Source organism: Thrips palmi, unplaced genomic scaffold (assembly GCF_012932325.1).
Source record: "Thrips palmi isolate BJ-2018 unplaced genomic scaffold, TpBJ-2018v1 HiC_scaffold_19, whole genome shotgun sequence".
NCBI lineage: Eukaryota > Metazoa > Arthropoda > Insecta > Thysanoptera > Thripidae > Thrips > Thrips palmi.
This window is the reverse complement of record NW_023144628.1, coordinates 2,781,609-2,796,519: the sequence shown is the minus strand read 5'-3', so window position 1 is coordinate 2,796,519 and position 14,911 is coordinate 2,781,609. Positions and strand designations below refer to the sequence as shown.

The 14,911-nt window shown below is 64.5% G+C and overlaps 1 protein-coding gene across 2 annotated transcripts in view; it reads left to right on the top strand.

Annotated features, from left to right (window-relative positions):
- The first annotated feature begins 506 nt into the window (after positions 1 to 506).
- Positions 507 to 14,911, top strand: part of LOC117645911 (patched domain-containing protein 3) — a 32,076-nt gene continuing 17,671 nt past the window's right edge. Inside the window, exons 1-2 of one of the 2 annotated variants that reach the window (XM_034386463.1) lie at positions 508 to 864; positions 11,590 to 11,699. In XM_034386463.1, the coding sequence (XP_034242354.1) occupies positions 11,688 to 11,699 (12 nt within the window). In that variant the 5' untranslated portion in view covers positions 508 to 864; positions 11,590 to 11,687. Of the gene's footprint in view, positions 865 to 11,589; positions 11,700 to 14,911 lie in introns of both variants that reach the window. The other variant, XM_034386464.1, reaches the window with a different exon arrangement.

Genomic DNA, 14,911 nt, shown 5'->3' with positions numbered 1-14,911 from the left:
AAGAAGAAAATGCTCTTGGACAGCGGAAATGCTCTGGGGCTGTGAAATGCCCTTCCCCTGGCGCCGCCACTGCATGCCGGCGGGCGGACCGGCTTGCTTGGAAGTTGGAAGTCAACAAAGCGATAACAAAGATAACGCGCGCGCGGCAAGTCAGTCCGGTGCGGGTCCCGCTACATTGCACAGCTTTTCAATCCGAGGCGGGATCTGTCCGAAAAGGGTCCACGATGACGACGACGGCGGCGATAACGACGAGCGAATGATCGCGGCGCATCCCGCCCCCTTTCCCCTGTTCCACCTGCCGCCGCGCCGCTCCAGCCCCCGCACCACCTCTCCTGCGGCTGGCTGGCTGCTGGCTGGCTGCTGGCTGGCTCCCCGGTCCTCCCGTCCCGACCGGCGGCCGGCCGGCCCGGCACCACCCGGCACCACCACCACACCACCAAACCAAACCATTTGCTCGCCAGCAGCCGAGCCGCGAGCACGGGCACCGAAGCCTCGCGTCGCGCCGACCCAGCCAGCACGGGCAGCACGCCGGCCGAGGCAGCAACACCACCGGCACGGCCCGCGCGTCGCCGCGCGTCGCGTCCACGCCAGACAAACCTGTTTCGGAGGTTTGCCCGGACCAGCCGAACGAGTGTCGCGAACGCTGTCCCCATTCCCCGGCGGATTCCTGCCTGGAAAAGAAAAGCCCCACCGCCGGCAAGGAGTGCGCCACCCCGTCCGCGAGTGTGTGAGTGGGCGTGTGTGTGTGTGTGTGTGACCCAGGACAAGAGCGTCTTGTTTGTGAGTGTGTGTGCGTGCCCTGTTGGTGGATTACTGCGGCGCGGGCGGCCGTCCCGGTCACTTTCACGCTACTTGATCTAACAGGTGAGTTCAACTCGTGTCTGCCGTTCGCAGGTCTCGTCGTTTCGTCTGCACTCCGCACGCACTTGCAGTGGCGCGGCGACCGCCTGTCGTCGTCAAGGCAACGGGCCGGCTTCTTCTCGCTCTGCTTCGTCTGCCCGCGCTAGACTGGAAGGACCCGTCGCTCTGTCTTTGTCGCACTCTTGCGGCAGTCCGTGAAGGGCGCGAGAGGGACAGAGCGACGAACCGTTGGGCCAGAGGGTCTCGGCCGCCAAGTTTCGTCGCTAGTCAATAAACCCCTGAAATGTCGTTGGAATGCACCTTGCCGTGGTCCGCAGGCAAAACGTGCTGCGTGGGGCATCTGTGTTGTTTGCGTCACAACGCGCTCCTCGCGCGCGCAGGGGGGCGACAAAATGAACGAAGGCTTGAAAGCCTGACGGGAACAGTACGCAACGGCTCTCTCTCTCACCTCGCCATTGATTGGCCCGGCCCTTGTTTCGTCTCGCCCTCAAGGGTTGCCTCGTTGCCGCGATTTACGACGTGACACCTGTCGGCGGCGACACCTGGCCGGGTCGTATTTCAGAGCGAGGCGCGCCACCTCCGCGACGCGACGGCGAGCCACGGCGGGAGACTTGAACGCCGGACGCGCGTGGCGTCGCGGCGTCGCGGCGCCGTCCGCCGGAATCACTTCGTCATCCTGGCAAGCCTGGCGGGCCGACGGGCACCCCTCGGCGGCCTCGGGTCCTTTACCGGGGCCGGGCCGGGTCGACGGTCTGGTGCTGCATCGCGGCGGCGGCACCGCTGACCCTGCTGCACCGCCGCGCTGCACCGCCGGTCGGACTGGCCCCCGCCCCGCCCCCCGCCCCGCCCCCAGCGTCGCCCCCAGCCACCCATACGTGGAGTCCGGCCAGGACCCCGCCGTCCTGGCGGCCCGGCGGCCCGGGGCACGTCCAGGGGCCCGTCCAGGCGCGCGGCTCGGCAGGTTACCGTTACAGGTAGTCTCGGAGGCTGGCCCGGACGACGGCCTGGACTACGGCCTGGTCTACGCGTGATTGCGCGCTTTGGATGCCTGCTCTCCATCCGAGGTGCCCGTCTCGTCCTGGCCCTTGGCCGCGCCCGACCGGCTGTCTGTGCGTGTGTGTGTGTGTGCGCGTACACGTGTGCTTACATGTGTGATGTTCGTGTGTGTGTGTGTGCTGGGTGCAAGCCGTGCGACGACTCCGGCTTTATAATGGCCGGGTTGGCCTGACCTGCTGAATCCTGACCTGACATACTTTTCTTTTCGATGTCTCTTTTTTTTTGAGCGTTAGTATGTGTGCGTGTGTGTGTGGCTGAAGAGGTGTGAAGGTCAAAGACCTGCAGGATCTGCTGCTGCTGACCCGTGAATTCTTGGCAGCAGAGTGAGAAGTCGTATTTCGGTCTGGAGTGGGTCCGTCTCCGGGGGAATATCTCACTTCGGTGGCGCTCCAGGCTGATTCCGAGCGGGGCTCCCGTCGGGCTGTCTCTCTCGCACCACAAGGAACGCCCCATGAATGAGAGAGAGAGACAAGACAAGTAGGGGCAGAGACCTCCCGCTCGGAAGGAGTGTGCCGGAGAAGGGTCCAGGCTCAGCCTTGACCGCCGCAACGCCCCACAACAATGCGGAGGGTCCTCCCAGCGCCCATCGCGCTGTCTCTCTCGCACCCGTGGGGGCCGTGGGGTGCGAGTGGAACGGGGAGACTGGCCCGCGGCGCGGCCATGCTAGACACTGTTCGGCCGTTCGGCCCGACGATGCCCGCCCTGTAGTAACGACTCGGGACTGCGCTGGCCGTGCCATCGCCCTGGCGGCCCTGGCCTAGGCAGCCGAGGACAGAGCGCCGGTGCACTGGAAAATCGAATTATTTTGCTGTGTCGCCCTGGTTAAGCCCAGACGCCTCTCTCCCCGTTCGGACCGTTCGGACTCCAGGACGAGCGTCGTGAAGTAGAGGGGGCCGTTGCCTGCCCCCCGCTGGGAAGGCGCGGGCACTGCTTGGCGGACTCGGCGGTCCGGCAATCTGGTTCCGAACTATCGTCGCTCTGTCTCTCTCACTGATGGGGCTTCCCGCGGCGGTGCGAGAGAGAGACTGCTGGTCGCGAAAGGCGCCCCTTTGTGGCTGCGCGTAATCCGTTCCATCCTGGAGTCCTGGAGCTCCTGGAGCAGTGCCTTGGCAGTGTGGCCGCGCGTCCAGCGGCCTCACCTGCCCAGCCTGGCCTAGACTGCCTATCCCACCTGGCTCTCAGGTAAAAGGATGGTCTGGGAATAAAGGCCTCCCGTCCGAGCTGTGCCCCCCCCCCGCTCCCCCCCCCCCCCGCCCCCGCTTCCAGCATCCCCCACCTCCCTATGGACCACCTCGCTGGCCAGCCACAGGTACACAAGGTGCATCCAGGAGGGACCGTCAGCAAACCACGCTGCCTTTAAACCGAAAAAAAAATCTCCCTTCAAATAAAAAACGCTTGCGGCAGTGTTATGAATAGCTATTTTTTTTGACAAACTAGTCTTATTTTTCACAGACAACGATTAGCAAGAAAACTGGTGCGAATGCTAATGAGACCTGGAAGCTTGATCCGCATTCACGGCTGTCTGCTGAAACTGGAGTCATATTTGTCATGCGTCCTCCAAGCTCGACGACCAAGTCCGCTCAGCATTTTGGTTTTATTTCTCTAAGAAGCATGGTGGTTCTCGCGACAGCGGCACACTGTCAAAAGCTCTAGAGTGGCGCAGAGAGTGTCGGCTGAGATGAAGATTAATCCGCGGCTGCGCAGCTTCTGCCGCCAAAGTGGCGGTGGCTTGGAGCTGGCAGTGGCATGGCAGTGGCTCGGCCGGCTGGGCGCTTCGAATGCCCGCTTTCGTTTTCCCAGGCTAGATCGGCTAGACGGTGCCTCGGACGCCATCGGCCATCGCCCGCCATCGGCGTGTCTTTGGACCCCCAGTGCAGCGGAGCGGCCGTCCTGGCCTCCGCGGCTCCGCGCGTTGCGCCACTCATTTGCTTCTGATTCCGGGCGAGGGCGCTGGCCGGCCGCCGCAGGCTGCAATAACCGGGGAAGTGGGTTGTTGGCGGCGATCCGATCCAAAGACGGTTCTGCAACCAGAACAGGAAGGCGGCGGTGCATGGCCCGGCCGGGCTTTGGCAACCGGCCTGCTCGGCTCGGACCGCTCGGACCGCACTCGCTGACAAAGGGCGTCTGATTGTGTCAAGAAGCGCTGCCCGCTCAAAATAACACGAAAAATGGAAGAGCGCGGCCCGTGAATGAGAGACGCTGAGCCTGGTTTACGCTCTTTGTCGGACACGCTGGCGCGCGGGGCGGCGCGGGGCGGCGCGAGATTAGTTGACCTGTTGGCCGTCGCGCTACTAAGCGGCTTAGGCCTTGTCAAGCAAGCCCCCCACCCCCACCCTCGCGCTCCGCGGCGGAACTCTCGCCGCCACTGATTGGCTGCTTTTGTTTTCGCGCCAAAAAACAACAGAAAGACGCGTGCAGCGACGCGGGGAGTATGAATAGCCCTGGGTTTAGTCGAAATTCGACCCACTGCAAAAACGTACTGTGAGAAAATCGAAAACAAAAACCTGTGCAATTAGTGCTAGCTGATCGTGTCAGCCAGAGAAAAATGAGATTTTCTTGTTTGAAAATTGAAGTAGATGGGAATCACGAAAAAAGCGCCACGAGCAAAAAATATTTCCAACAAAAGTGTCTAAAAACATAGATGACAACTGAAATGTGGTTCTCGCGACCCGTTTTTCCGGCGCCTCGGCTCCGTTGGCGATAGCGGCGCCACGCCGCGTCCCAGGACCATGTCCCAGGTAGCGTTCCATCCTCATCCTGCCAGCTGAGCCGCCCCGCCCCGCCCCGCCCCCCCCCCCCGGCTCACTGGGTCACTGCCTCCTCGGCGTGCCGGCGGCATGTAATTTGCGGCGTGTAGGGGCGGCGGGGCGGGGCGGGGCGGGGTGGCTCGTCGGTCTCCTGCTCGCCAAACACGGTGGTAGAAAATTGGCTGCAAATCGTGTTGTTGTCTTTTTGTTGTACCCGCCGCCAGCCATGCCCGTCCTGTCCGCGACGCACTTCCGCCCGCCCCGCCCCGCCCCGCCCCGCCCCGCCCCGCCCCGTCACGCGAGTACGCGAGGCGCGGATCGCTTTAAGGGCGTAGTGGCCCGACTCGCCGTTTTCCCTTTTCTTATGTTATGTGGGTTTATACCTTCGCCCGCCTCGCCCGCCTCGCCCGCCTCGCCCGCCTCGCCCCTCTCTCCGGCGGGGCCGACCGAGGCGCGGTCAGACCGGTGGAGCGCCCTGCCCGCTCCGCCCCGCCCCGCCCGCCCCGCCCCGCCCCGCCCCGCCCGGTCGTCTCGGTATTCGTGACCCCGTTTCCTTGCGGCCCGCTGCTCCTCTGCTTTTACCTTGCCCCGGGTGAAGGTCAGCCCTTCACCGTGAACGAGGGAGCGACGCATCGGCCGAGTGCGTGTGCGTTCCTGGGGAGGAGAAAAAACAACAACAAAGTAAGTCGGGGTGCCGCGCCGTGCTGTGCTTGTTAGTGTCGTCTGCCCGCCCTTCGCCGCCCTTTCCCCTTTGACCTGCTGCACTGAAAGTGAAAGCACGCACTGTCCGCCTCGCGTTGTCGCCGCCCCCGCCGCCCCCGCCGCCCCCCGCCGCGGAGGTGCTCAAGTGGTGACCCGTTAAGTTTATGAGCCCGGCAAGGCAGCGCCATCTTGTTTTTTCCTGTTTTTGCGTGAGTTCAGTGTTTAGCTCGTCGTTATTTGCCCCCGCAGCGGTACCCGGTTTGGGCGGTGCCGCGCGGTGCCGCGCGGTGCCCAACACGAACGAGCCCCCGCGGGGGAGGCGGGCCGGCGGGGCCTAACAGGACGCGGCGTTCCTAGGCGGGGCTGGCGGGCCTAGGAAGCGAGGAGCAGCCAAGCGGTGACGCGGCGCCCCGCAGCGCTGCATCGGTTCCGTCATCCTTTCTTGTGTTAGTCAGCGGTTGCCCCGTTTCCGTGGCAGGGAACTGGCGCGGCAGTGCGCGGCAGCCAATGGCGTCTAGGGACGGCCCCACACTGTGACTTCGACTTTGAGTACAATGACAATGACTGCGCTAGATTGCTGGGGCGTTCGCCATTCATTTTGCCCTCTTGCAATGCGTCCCCGTCGGTCCCCGTGGCAGCACTGTCGCGGACACTGGTCTCGCCACGTGGAGGCAATGCACCTGTGCCCCGCTCTGGGGCCCGCTGGTTCGCCAGTGTAGTGTCCAGCGAGCGACCGGCCGCCGGCCGCGCGGTTCGGTGTGTCCGATTTTAATGGCTTTATGGCGCGAAAGTCCAATCGCGGAGCGCGGAGCCGCAGACCCATTCTGAGAGTGGGTCCTGTCTCTCTCGCACCCATGGGCCGTCCCGCATCGGTGCGAGAGAGACAGAGCGACGAGAGCGACTCTCATTGGCTGCGGGCGAGCGGGCCGCTCTTGCGTTGAGGTTTCCGCCCTTTCCGCCGCCATGAATGAACACGGCTTGGGCGCCTCGGCGGTGCTCGGTGCTGCCGTCGCGAGGATCCGGACATTATATGGGTCAGCGCCCTGCCTCCCCTTCCCCCTGCCCCCTCCCCTGGCGCCTCGACGGGCCGATCCAGGCGGGGCGGGGCGGGGCGGGGCGGGGCTGCGAAGCTCGGAACCGCGCGCCGCGCGGATTGCAGGGGACGCGCGACTTTGTTGACGAAATTGTTTTTTGTTCCCGTTCTCTTTTTTTATCATTATCATTATTTTTGTTGCGCGCCGCGTCTGACTTCTGCGAATGAAAGAAACAGCGAGTTTGCCAGTGTGTCGGGTTTTCTGCGAACGCAGTGGGGCTGGCCGGGCCGTCGCGGCGCGGTATGGTAAATGGCGCGGGATTTGTGGAGAGCCGCTGGCCTCGGCGGCCTCGCGATGCATTATAATTCGAAGGCTGTCGCGGGCTTCTAGTCCTCCATGCGGGCCTGGCCGGCCTGGTCCGCAGCCCATGAGAGAGACGCGGCTAGGAGCGCGCACCGAGAATGAAAGAGTCACGATCATGACTAAAAGTTTGGGTCAAACCAATAAATGTGTTAAAATTCGATTCTGTTTCCCAACTAAGTTGTGGGGGCGCTGGCCGTGTCCGAGACGCAGACACCTGGAGTTAAGGAGGCACTGCGCGGAGGCGTCGGAGGGAATGGGCTGTAATCCCACACAGTCCTGCTGCATTATCGGCAGTCTTCCGTGTACGAAACCGCTTGCGCAAAGCGGGGCGCCAAGCGGGGCCAGCAGAGTCCCTATTCCCTCGCGGACCCGCGGACGGTGAGCGGCATGGGAACGTCGGGGATCAGGGTCCCGTTGGCGTGGCTCGGCGCCGCGGCCCGCCCGGCGCCAGGCTAGCTCGTCCACCACAAACGTGGCCAAATAGTGCACGGGAAAAACAGGCGTCGTTAGGAAGGGTCCGGCTGACGAGCTCTGCGCTCTGACAACACGGACGCTGCAATGCGTGCTGACTCGGCGTTGTGCAAGGCGCGGTGTTTGGGGACGCCATGCCGTGCCGCCCCGCGCCTGGACCTGACGCGGACGCCGCGGACGCAACGCGAGTGCTCTATGTACACCTCCTCAATCACCGCGTAGGCCAGTCTGGTCTTTAGCCACTGACGACCTGTGAGGCACGTACATTTCAAGCGTACTTGGATTCCACTTCGGCTGGCGTGACAGCTGGCCCAGTCAGAGCTCACCGTGGAGAAACTCCGCACTTGAAACGCGGAGGTGAGGAATCAACTGCGAGAGCTGGGCGATTCGTTTTCGAGTCCCGAACGCCCGTTTCACACCTTGGCGGCGCCCTTACGCCCTTCCGCCCCCTCCCCTTCCTTCCTGCCCCCCGCGTGTGGCCGCGGCGGGCCGACGCCCCTCCCCTCCCCTCCCCTCCCCTCCCCTCCCCTCCCTCCCCGCCACGCGGCTTTATTCGACTCGGCATGTCATTAGGGTTGCATCAGCGGCGAGGCTTTTTAGCACGTTGTCGCTGTGCTAGTTTGCCAGCCATATGTGGTTTTTGTAGCGGGCGGCTCTCTTCTCCTCCTCGCGGTGCCGCGGCGCCCCGCGTGGCGGCGTGCGGACAGGGCAGTGACGGGGACGGCGGCACGGCGAGCGCGTCCTTGGCGAGGATGGCACGGGGGTGCTGCAGCATGCTGTTACCTCTGCGACTGCGGTCTCCAAGGGGCCTGGGCGCCATAATTCGCGAGGCACTGGTAAAACGGAGCCCTCTCGCTGCCAGCGCACTGTAAAAGCAGCGCCACGTTCGGCCTCGCTTTTAACAGTGAGTCCCCTGTTTTTAGGGCTGTCTTAGCTAAAAGCGTCTTCAGCGCTGGCTTTCTTACAGCCCCTCAACCGAACCGGTCGCCTCCAGTTCACTGCGTGCTGACGGCGAGGTGCTCTTGGCGTTTTGCGAGCCGCGCGCCGCGCACCGTCGCCGGGGAGTCCGTCGAGACCCACATCGCGGAGAGCTTTGTTGGAAGGCGGCGATCACGGCTCCCGTTGTGACAGCCGTTCGGAATGGCCAGCGAGTGACCGCCCCGCCGACGGGACGAGTTTGACGGCGCGCTTTGCACCTGCCGCGCTTGGCCGCGCACCCCGCGGGCGTGTTCGCGTTGCAGCGCCGCCGAGTGGCGCGCCGCGCGGTCACTTTCTGGTCGTTTTGCGAGGCGGGTACGTGCGCACCGACGGCACCGACGGCACCGACACACGACACGCGTGTGGAGCGCGCTGTCACCGCCGCCGCGCCGCCAACGGAGCCGTATGGCGGTGCACTGTAGTGGGCGGCAGTGAAAGTGCGTGTCGTGCGCGACTGTACGCGGCGCGGGAGAGCTGCGCCTTGTTTGAAAAATGTTCCGCGCCGCGAAGGGTGTCGAACGAGGGCCTCCCTTGCGGTGGTGTGCCGTGCCGTTCGTTCCGCGTGTCGGGTGGACTAATTAGCTGACGAGGAGGATGAGCAGCAGAGATTTCGGGGCCCGGCCGGCCTTGCGGCCTTGCTGTCGGACTCTGTCTCTCCCTCTCTCGTCCGGGTTTGTTTTCACCGGTCGGATCGAAAGTGACATAAAGAGCGTTTCGGCTTGGCGCCGCGGGCCGCGGGGGCGTGAGGCGGAATAACGCGCCGAGCCGGTTCCGAACAGTGCTCTGTCTCTCTCGCACACCCGCGGGACGCCCCAGGGGCACACAGGGGTGCGAGAGAGACGGGAGGGAAGTGTTTGGGTGGCTACACTGCTTCCTCGCGCGGGGCGTGACGGTGCAGGGCGTGGTGGCGATGTGGGGCAGCCCGGACGGTGCGTGTCACGGCACTGCGCGGTGCGCCCGGCTGCCGGGCACGCACTCACTCAACCCGCCGATGGCATGGGATGCTTGTTGCAGTGTGCTGGCTCCGAACTCTGCTCTCGTCGCTCCGTCACCCTCGCACCGCGACGGTACGGCCCGCGAGTGCGAGGAAAGCGCCGTTTCGGAATCGACCTGCTGAGAAACGAGCGGAGGAGCCGACAAAAAAAAATGTAGTGCCGGCGAGTCGTGATTGGCGTGGCTGCCGCCGTGGCGCTGCCGTCGTCGCCCTAATGACGTGTTGTTGTAACAAGTTGCGTTTTGAACCGCCGCCCGGACAATGGCCGCGCGCCGGCCGCTCTTTCGCGCCGGGTGGCGGATTTTGGCGGCGCCGCGGTGGCGTGGCGGTGGCGTGGCGCCTGGGGTGACACAGTGACACGGGGGTCGCGCAGTGTGGCAATGCGTCGGCCGGTGTGTCTGTTTCCCATCACCGTTGCCTCTCCCACGCCCCGGGCGGTGCTGCCGGCGGTGGCACTGCCACTGGAGCCCCCCGCCGAGCTCCCCGACGGCGTCCCGCTGCAGGCGCCGCCGCCGCGCCGCGCGGAAGTGCACGCGGATGCCGGCGTCCGGTTCGACGGCGACATTGACCCAGGCCGTCGAGACCCCCGGCAGCGCGGAGAGCAGTCAGTGTCAGGGCCCGGCCGCCGCCGGGGCCGCGGCCGCGGCCGCGCAGGAACTCCCGCGGAACTCTCTCCCCATCGCTCGAATCTAAAAAGAGAAAAGTGCGAAAAAACAGCGGGGCTGCCGAAAAAAGATAAGACTGAAACCGGCCGTGAGTGTGGCAGCACACTGTACGAGGCGCTGTCAGTCACGGCCGCTGAAGGCTCCCACATATAAATAGGCGGTCGACCGCGGTGGGATGATCGCCGTGCCTGTGGCCTGTGGCTGCCTGTGGTCGCCTCGGACCACCGCGGAGCCCCGCGCCCGCCCCGCGCCCCGCGAGCGACGCGACATTGAGCTGTCCGGCCGGGGTGCCCTGCCCTGCCCTGCCTCGCGGACTGATTCCGAACAGTGGCAGCTTCGTCGTTGGGTCGCCGCGTGAGTGCGAGAGAGACAGGCGGCACTTCTCGGACTCTCTGGCTGGCCCGCTGGACGCCAGCCGAGCGTGGCCGCGGTGCCGCTGACCCTGCGGGGTGAAAGGTCAATCTCATTTCGCCTTCTAGTAGAGTCTGCGGAGAGGCTCGACCCGACATGATTTGTTTTGAAACAGGAGGGCAAGCCGTTTCATTACTTTTTAATCATTTTTTTTTTTCGGTGTGCACCGTGGCCTGTCGCGTCGTTTTGGCGGCGAGGCGGGCTAACCCACTTACCCGGGGGACGCCTCGGCGCGCCTCTGCCCGCAGTTGGCCGCCGCCGCCGTCGACGTGGACGCTCCCGACGCTCCGGCCGGCCGCTGGCACGGCGCTGGAATGTCGTCGGGGAGGTTGAGGCGCCCTCCTTGCCCTGGCCGGCCTGCCCGGCCTGCCCGGCCTCCGCGGTGTCGTCACCCACCGCGTCATGTAGGTTATCGGGTTTACAGTTGTTGCCGCGGATAATTACCCGCCGCTTTGCCTTGCTGAGTGATCGCGTTAGAACGGGACGCCCTCTGCAGGCCGTGCCCAGCAGTCGCTCTCCCGTCTCTCTCGCGCTCGCTGGGCGCCCCGCGGGGTGCGAGAGAGACGGGGAGCGGCCTGGTGAACGGGACGAGGCGCCGCGCGTCGTTGTGCCGGTGGGGGTGCAGCCTGCTCCTCGCCCCGGTGCGCTCAGCGCGGCGCGGCGCGGGGCCGCAATCTCCCCCGCCGATCGCGGCAGCGCGGCCTGGTGATGGTGATAATGATGATGGTGATAATGGTGGCGATGGCCGTGTTCCTGCAGTGCCATGATTGAGCACGCGTGTGGATTGCCACCGCGTTGCGCTGTCGGGTTGCCAAACTGCGTCCTCACACTCGGCGACGCCCGCCCGCCCGCCAGCCCGTTGCGTTTGCCGGCGGCTGGCTTGTTTGGGCGCCTCTGCGGCGTTCGCGCCTCCTCGACGGCCACCGTCAACGCGAACCTCCCCGGCGGCCCGGGGCGCGGCCACGGGCTGTGGGTCGCCGCCTCGCCTTGCCTCGCCGCGCCGCGGGTTTGCGTCAGGACGCATGCGGGCGAATGGGTGCAGGGCCTTGGCCTCGGCCAGGGCACCCCGTGCCCATTGCGCGCCCTCTGGTTGGCCAACTACGTGTCCTGCTGGGCCTGCACTGCATTGTCGACTTCGATGCCTTTGTATCCTCTGACGGCTGTGTGTAAATGCTGTTTCAAAGTGGTCGGCTCAAGCGTGTGTGTATTGGCCCCCCAGGCCAGCGCGGCGCCTGGCCCGGTCCCACGTCGTCGTTGCTTGTTTTTTGTTCTCTTAATAACACCAATTTCTTGTTCATTCCCGGCAGACTTTTGGAGGCCTCTAGTCCGGTGCTGACTGCTATAAGGTAGTTAGGGTGGAGTGGATGACTGTTCGACGGCGACGGCGGCAACAACCAAATAAAACATGAAAAAGGAGGTGAGGGAGTCGAGTTTGACTTTTTATTTATTTTTCATCTTTTTTTTTATTGGCCGCGGTTTTGCACGAGTTTGTTTTACGCATCACCCACACCATCACCATCATCACCACCATCGAGCTTGATGTATTTCGCCCATGTGTTGGTCGTGTGTGTAGGGCACCTTACGTGCCGCGTATCTGTGTGTGGTGTGTGAGTGTGTGTGGTGTGTAGTAGTCGTTTTGCCATTTTCTTCCTGTTGTGCCTGTCCATTTGAAGATTTTATCTTTGCATGCTAGTGTGACTTCTCTTTTTTTAACGTTTTCTTTTATTTTTCTGCTAATTTTGTTATTCCGTGGAATGGCCTTTTGTTCGTCGACTGTGGCGCTTCTGGACGTTTTAAAGCCAGAGAATGTGTCCCGCGGGGCGGAAGCTGCGCGCTGCGCGTTTCGCATTGTAGGGGCGCCGAGTGGCCGCGGCGTTAGCGTTCTCGGCCGGCCTTGCCTGGCGTGTGGCAACGCGAACGCAGAGAAGATGCATTCCCCGTGCCAAGTGGCCAGGCCGGCCAGCCGCAAGCCTTTTCTTTTCTTTTATCAAATTTGGCGCTGCTCTCTCGGCTGGCCCACTTCCCGCCCGCCGACGCGCTGTGGCTGCCTGCTCGGTCTGCTCGGCCGCCTGCCTGCTCGGGACGCCGCCACCTGCAGACGCCGATTCCGAACAGTGTGTCTCTCTCGCGCCCCCGCGGGACGCACAGTGGGCCAGCAGACCGGCGCAGCGGCCAAAACTCTAGACGCGTTTTGAGCTCCAGAGTCGCTGAATACGACTCGAAACTTTCGTGTGACCCCACCAATGGATTGCTCTCCGAACGAGCAATCCATTGGTGGGGTCACACGTTCGGTTCGAGTGCTGTTTAGCGACTCTGGAGCTCAAAACGCGTCTAGAGTTTTGGCCGCTGCGCCGGTCTTCTGGCCCACTGTGGGAGTGCGAGAGAGGCGGGGCGTCGAGACCACTGCTGGGAATGTGGCCGGCTGGGAGGATGGACGACGGCGTGGATCGCGGTGCGTCGCCAGAGAGACGACGACACTGCAGCCGGCCGCGCCGGTCGAAGGTCAGCATGCCGATGGCCGGACAGCGCAGCACGTGGCGAAAGTGGCGGAGTCCTGCGGCTCCGCGCATAAGGCCATCTCCGTGGTCAATCACACCGCGCTGCCTCCCTGTCTCTCTCGCACTCGCGGGGCGCCGCTTGGAGTGCGAGAGAGACGGAAGCACTGTTGTTGGGAGGCCGCCGGCGGCCCGCACCTGCTGCCGCTGGCGGGGCGCGGACCAGCAAACTGATTCAGAGAGTCGTCTATCTCTCTCGCACCTACACGGCATGCCCGTGAAGACGAGAGAGACAGAGCGACGAAAACGACTCTCTGAATCAGTCTGCTGGCCAACAGACCAACGCATGCTCGGCGAAAGTGGTGGCGGTGGCTTTTCGGCCGCCAAGGCCGCGCGATGCAGTGCGCGGTGCAGTGCGCCTGGCAGCGCTGCCAGCGGTATCGCACTCGACCCTCAGTCTGCCGCCGCGGGTTCAACCACCGCCGGCGCCGAGCGGTTTGTGTTGATGGCGACGGCTTGCCGGCTTGGCGCCACTCTAGCTGGAATCCGAACTTGACGGGGTGCTCCAGGACCGGGACAAATGAGGCTGTCGCCGCGCGAGGAATGTGTCCAGACAGAATATCCACGACGAGGGTGACGGCGGGCCGCGCGCCGCGCAACGGGACGGCTGCTGCCGGCTGATTCCAAGCAGTGTTCGCCGCTGTCTCTCTCGCACTCGTGGGGCGTCCCGCGGGAGTGCGGGAGAGACAGAGCATCTGGCTACAGGGACGCTGCGCAGAGTGATGCCACGCAGTGCGGCCGTCGGTCCATCTCTCTCGCACTCCTACGGGAGTCTCCATGAGTGAGAGAGAGAGGGAGAGTGGGTCCCCCGCGGCGTCCCGGCGTGCGTCCGTGCGTCGCGTCGTTCGCCGGACGGAACCAGCGAGGAGCCAATGAGGTTCCGATAATGAGACGGGCGGCTGCCGGCTGTCCGGCCGTCCCCGCCTCGGTCCGCGTCCTCGGCCATTGTTGCCGGCGACCCTGGACAAGTCGTCGCTGCATCGGGAAGGAAGCAAGTCCACGCACGCGACTCTTCCGGACAACGCTCGCTTGTTCGCTCGCGCACTGGCTATCGCGCGCGGGAAAGTGGTTGGCGCCGCGGGTTCGAATCCCGCCGCCGGCCGGCCGCCCGCCCCCCCCCTCTTTTTACGGTGCACGTAATGCGCGCGCTGCGGTGTGGTGATGAGCACTATGGCAGTGCGGCCCTTTGCATAACCGTGTTTGCCGTGTGAGTGGCCGGCGGCATTGTGTCAGCCGAGGAGGAGGCTGCAGGCCTCGCCGCTGTCTCTCTCGCGCTCATTGGGCGGTCCCTTCGGGTGCGAGAGAGACAGATCGACGAGACTCAGTGGAGTAACTCGGCATGGAGATGGAGGCCAGCTGGACCGACCGCCGACCGGATATAGGTCCGTTTTAAGTCATCTAGCGCCCGAAACGTGTCCAGGTCCCCGAAGTGCAGCAGCCGCCTGCGGGACTCAGGGCGGGCCGCCCCGCCGACCAGCGCAGCGCGGCGGGCTAGCCTACGCCGCATTACCATTAAGGGCTAGACCACGCGCTCGCAGCCGACACAGTGGTTCGTCCCAGCCTCTGTCTCTGTCGCACCCTTCCGGAGCGCCCCGTGAGTGCGACAGAGACAGAGCGACGCGCGCTCGCTGCCGCCGTCCAAGCACGGCGTCGTCTTCCCCGCCATTGTCGCGGCCATTGTAGTGGCGTCCTCATTTCCGGCTCCACTTCCGGCCGATCGGCGGCCTGGCCGTTGACGCCTGGCGCCTCGCTCGCGCGGCCGTATCGTTAGCGAGTGACGTCTGTCCGTGGGCGGCCGCGGCGGTTTGGACGGCCCAGGCGCCTCCCGGGGAAATGAATCAATTTGGAGCGCTTTTTGCCGGGGAAGCGACGACACGTGCCCCGGTGTGTGCGTGTGTGTACGTGTGTGTGGCGGTGCCACGTTGCGTCAAGTGGAACACGCGGTGGAACACACCAACACACGCGGGTATCACTCACACACGCCCGTCGAATCGAACGTAACGGTGACTGGGGCGGGGCGGGGCGGGGCGGGGGCGTTGCCTCGTTAGGCGGCGCGTTGCGTTCCGATGCAGGA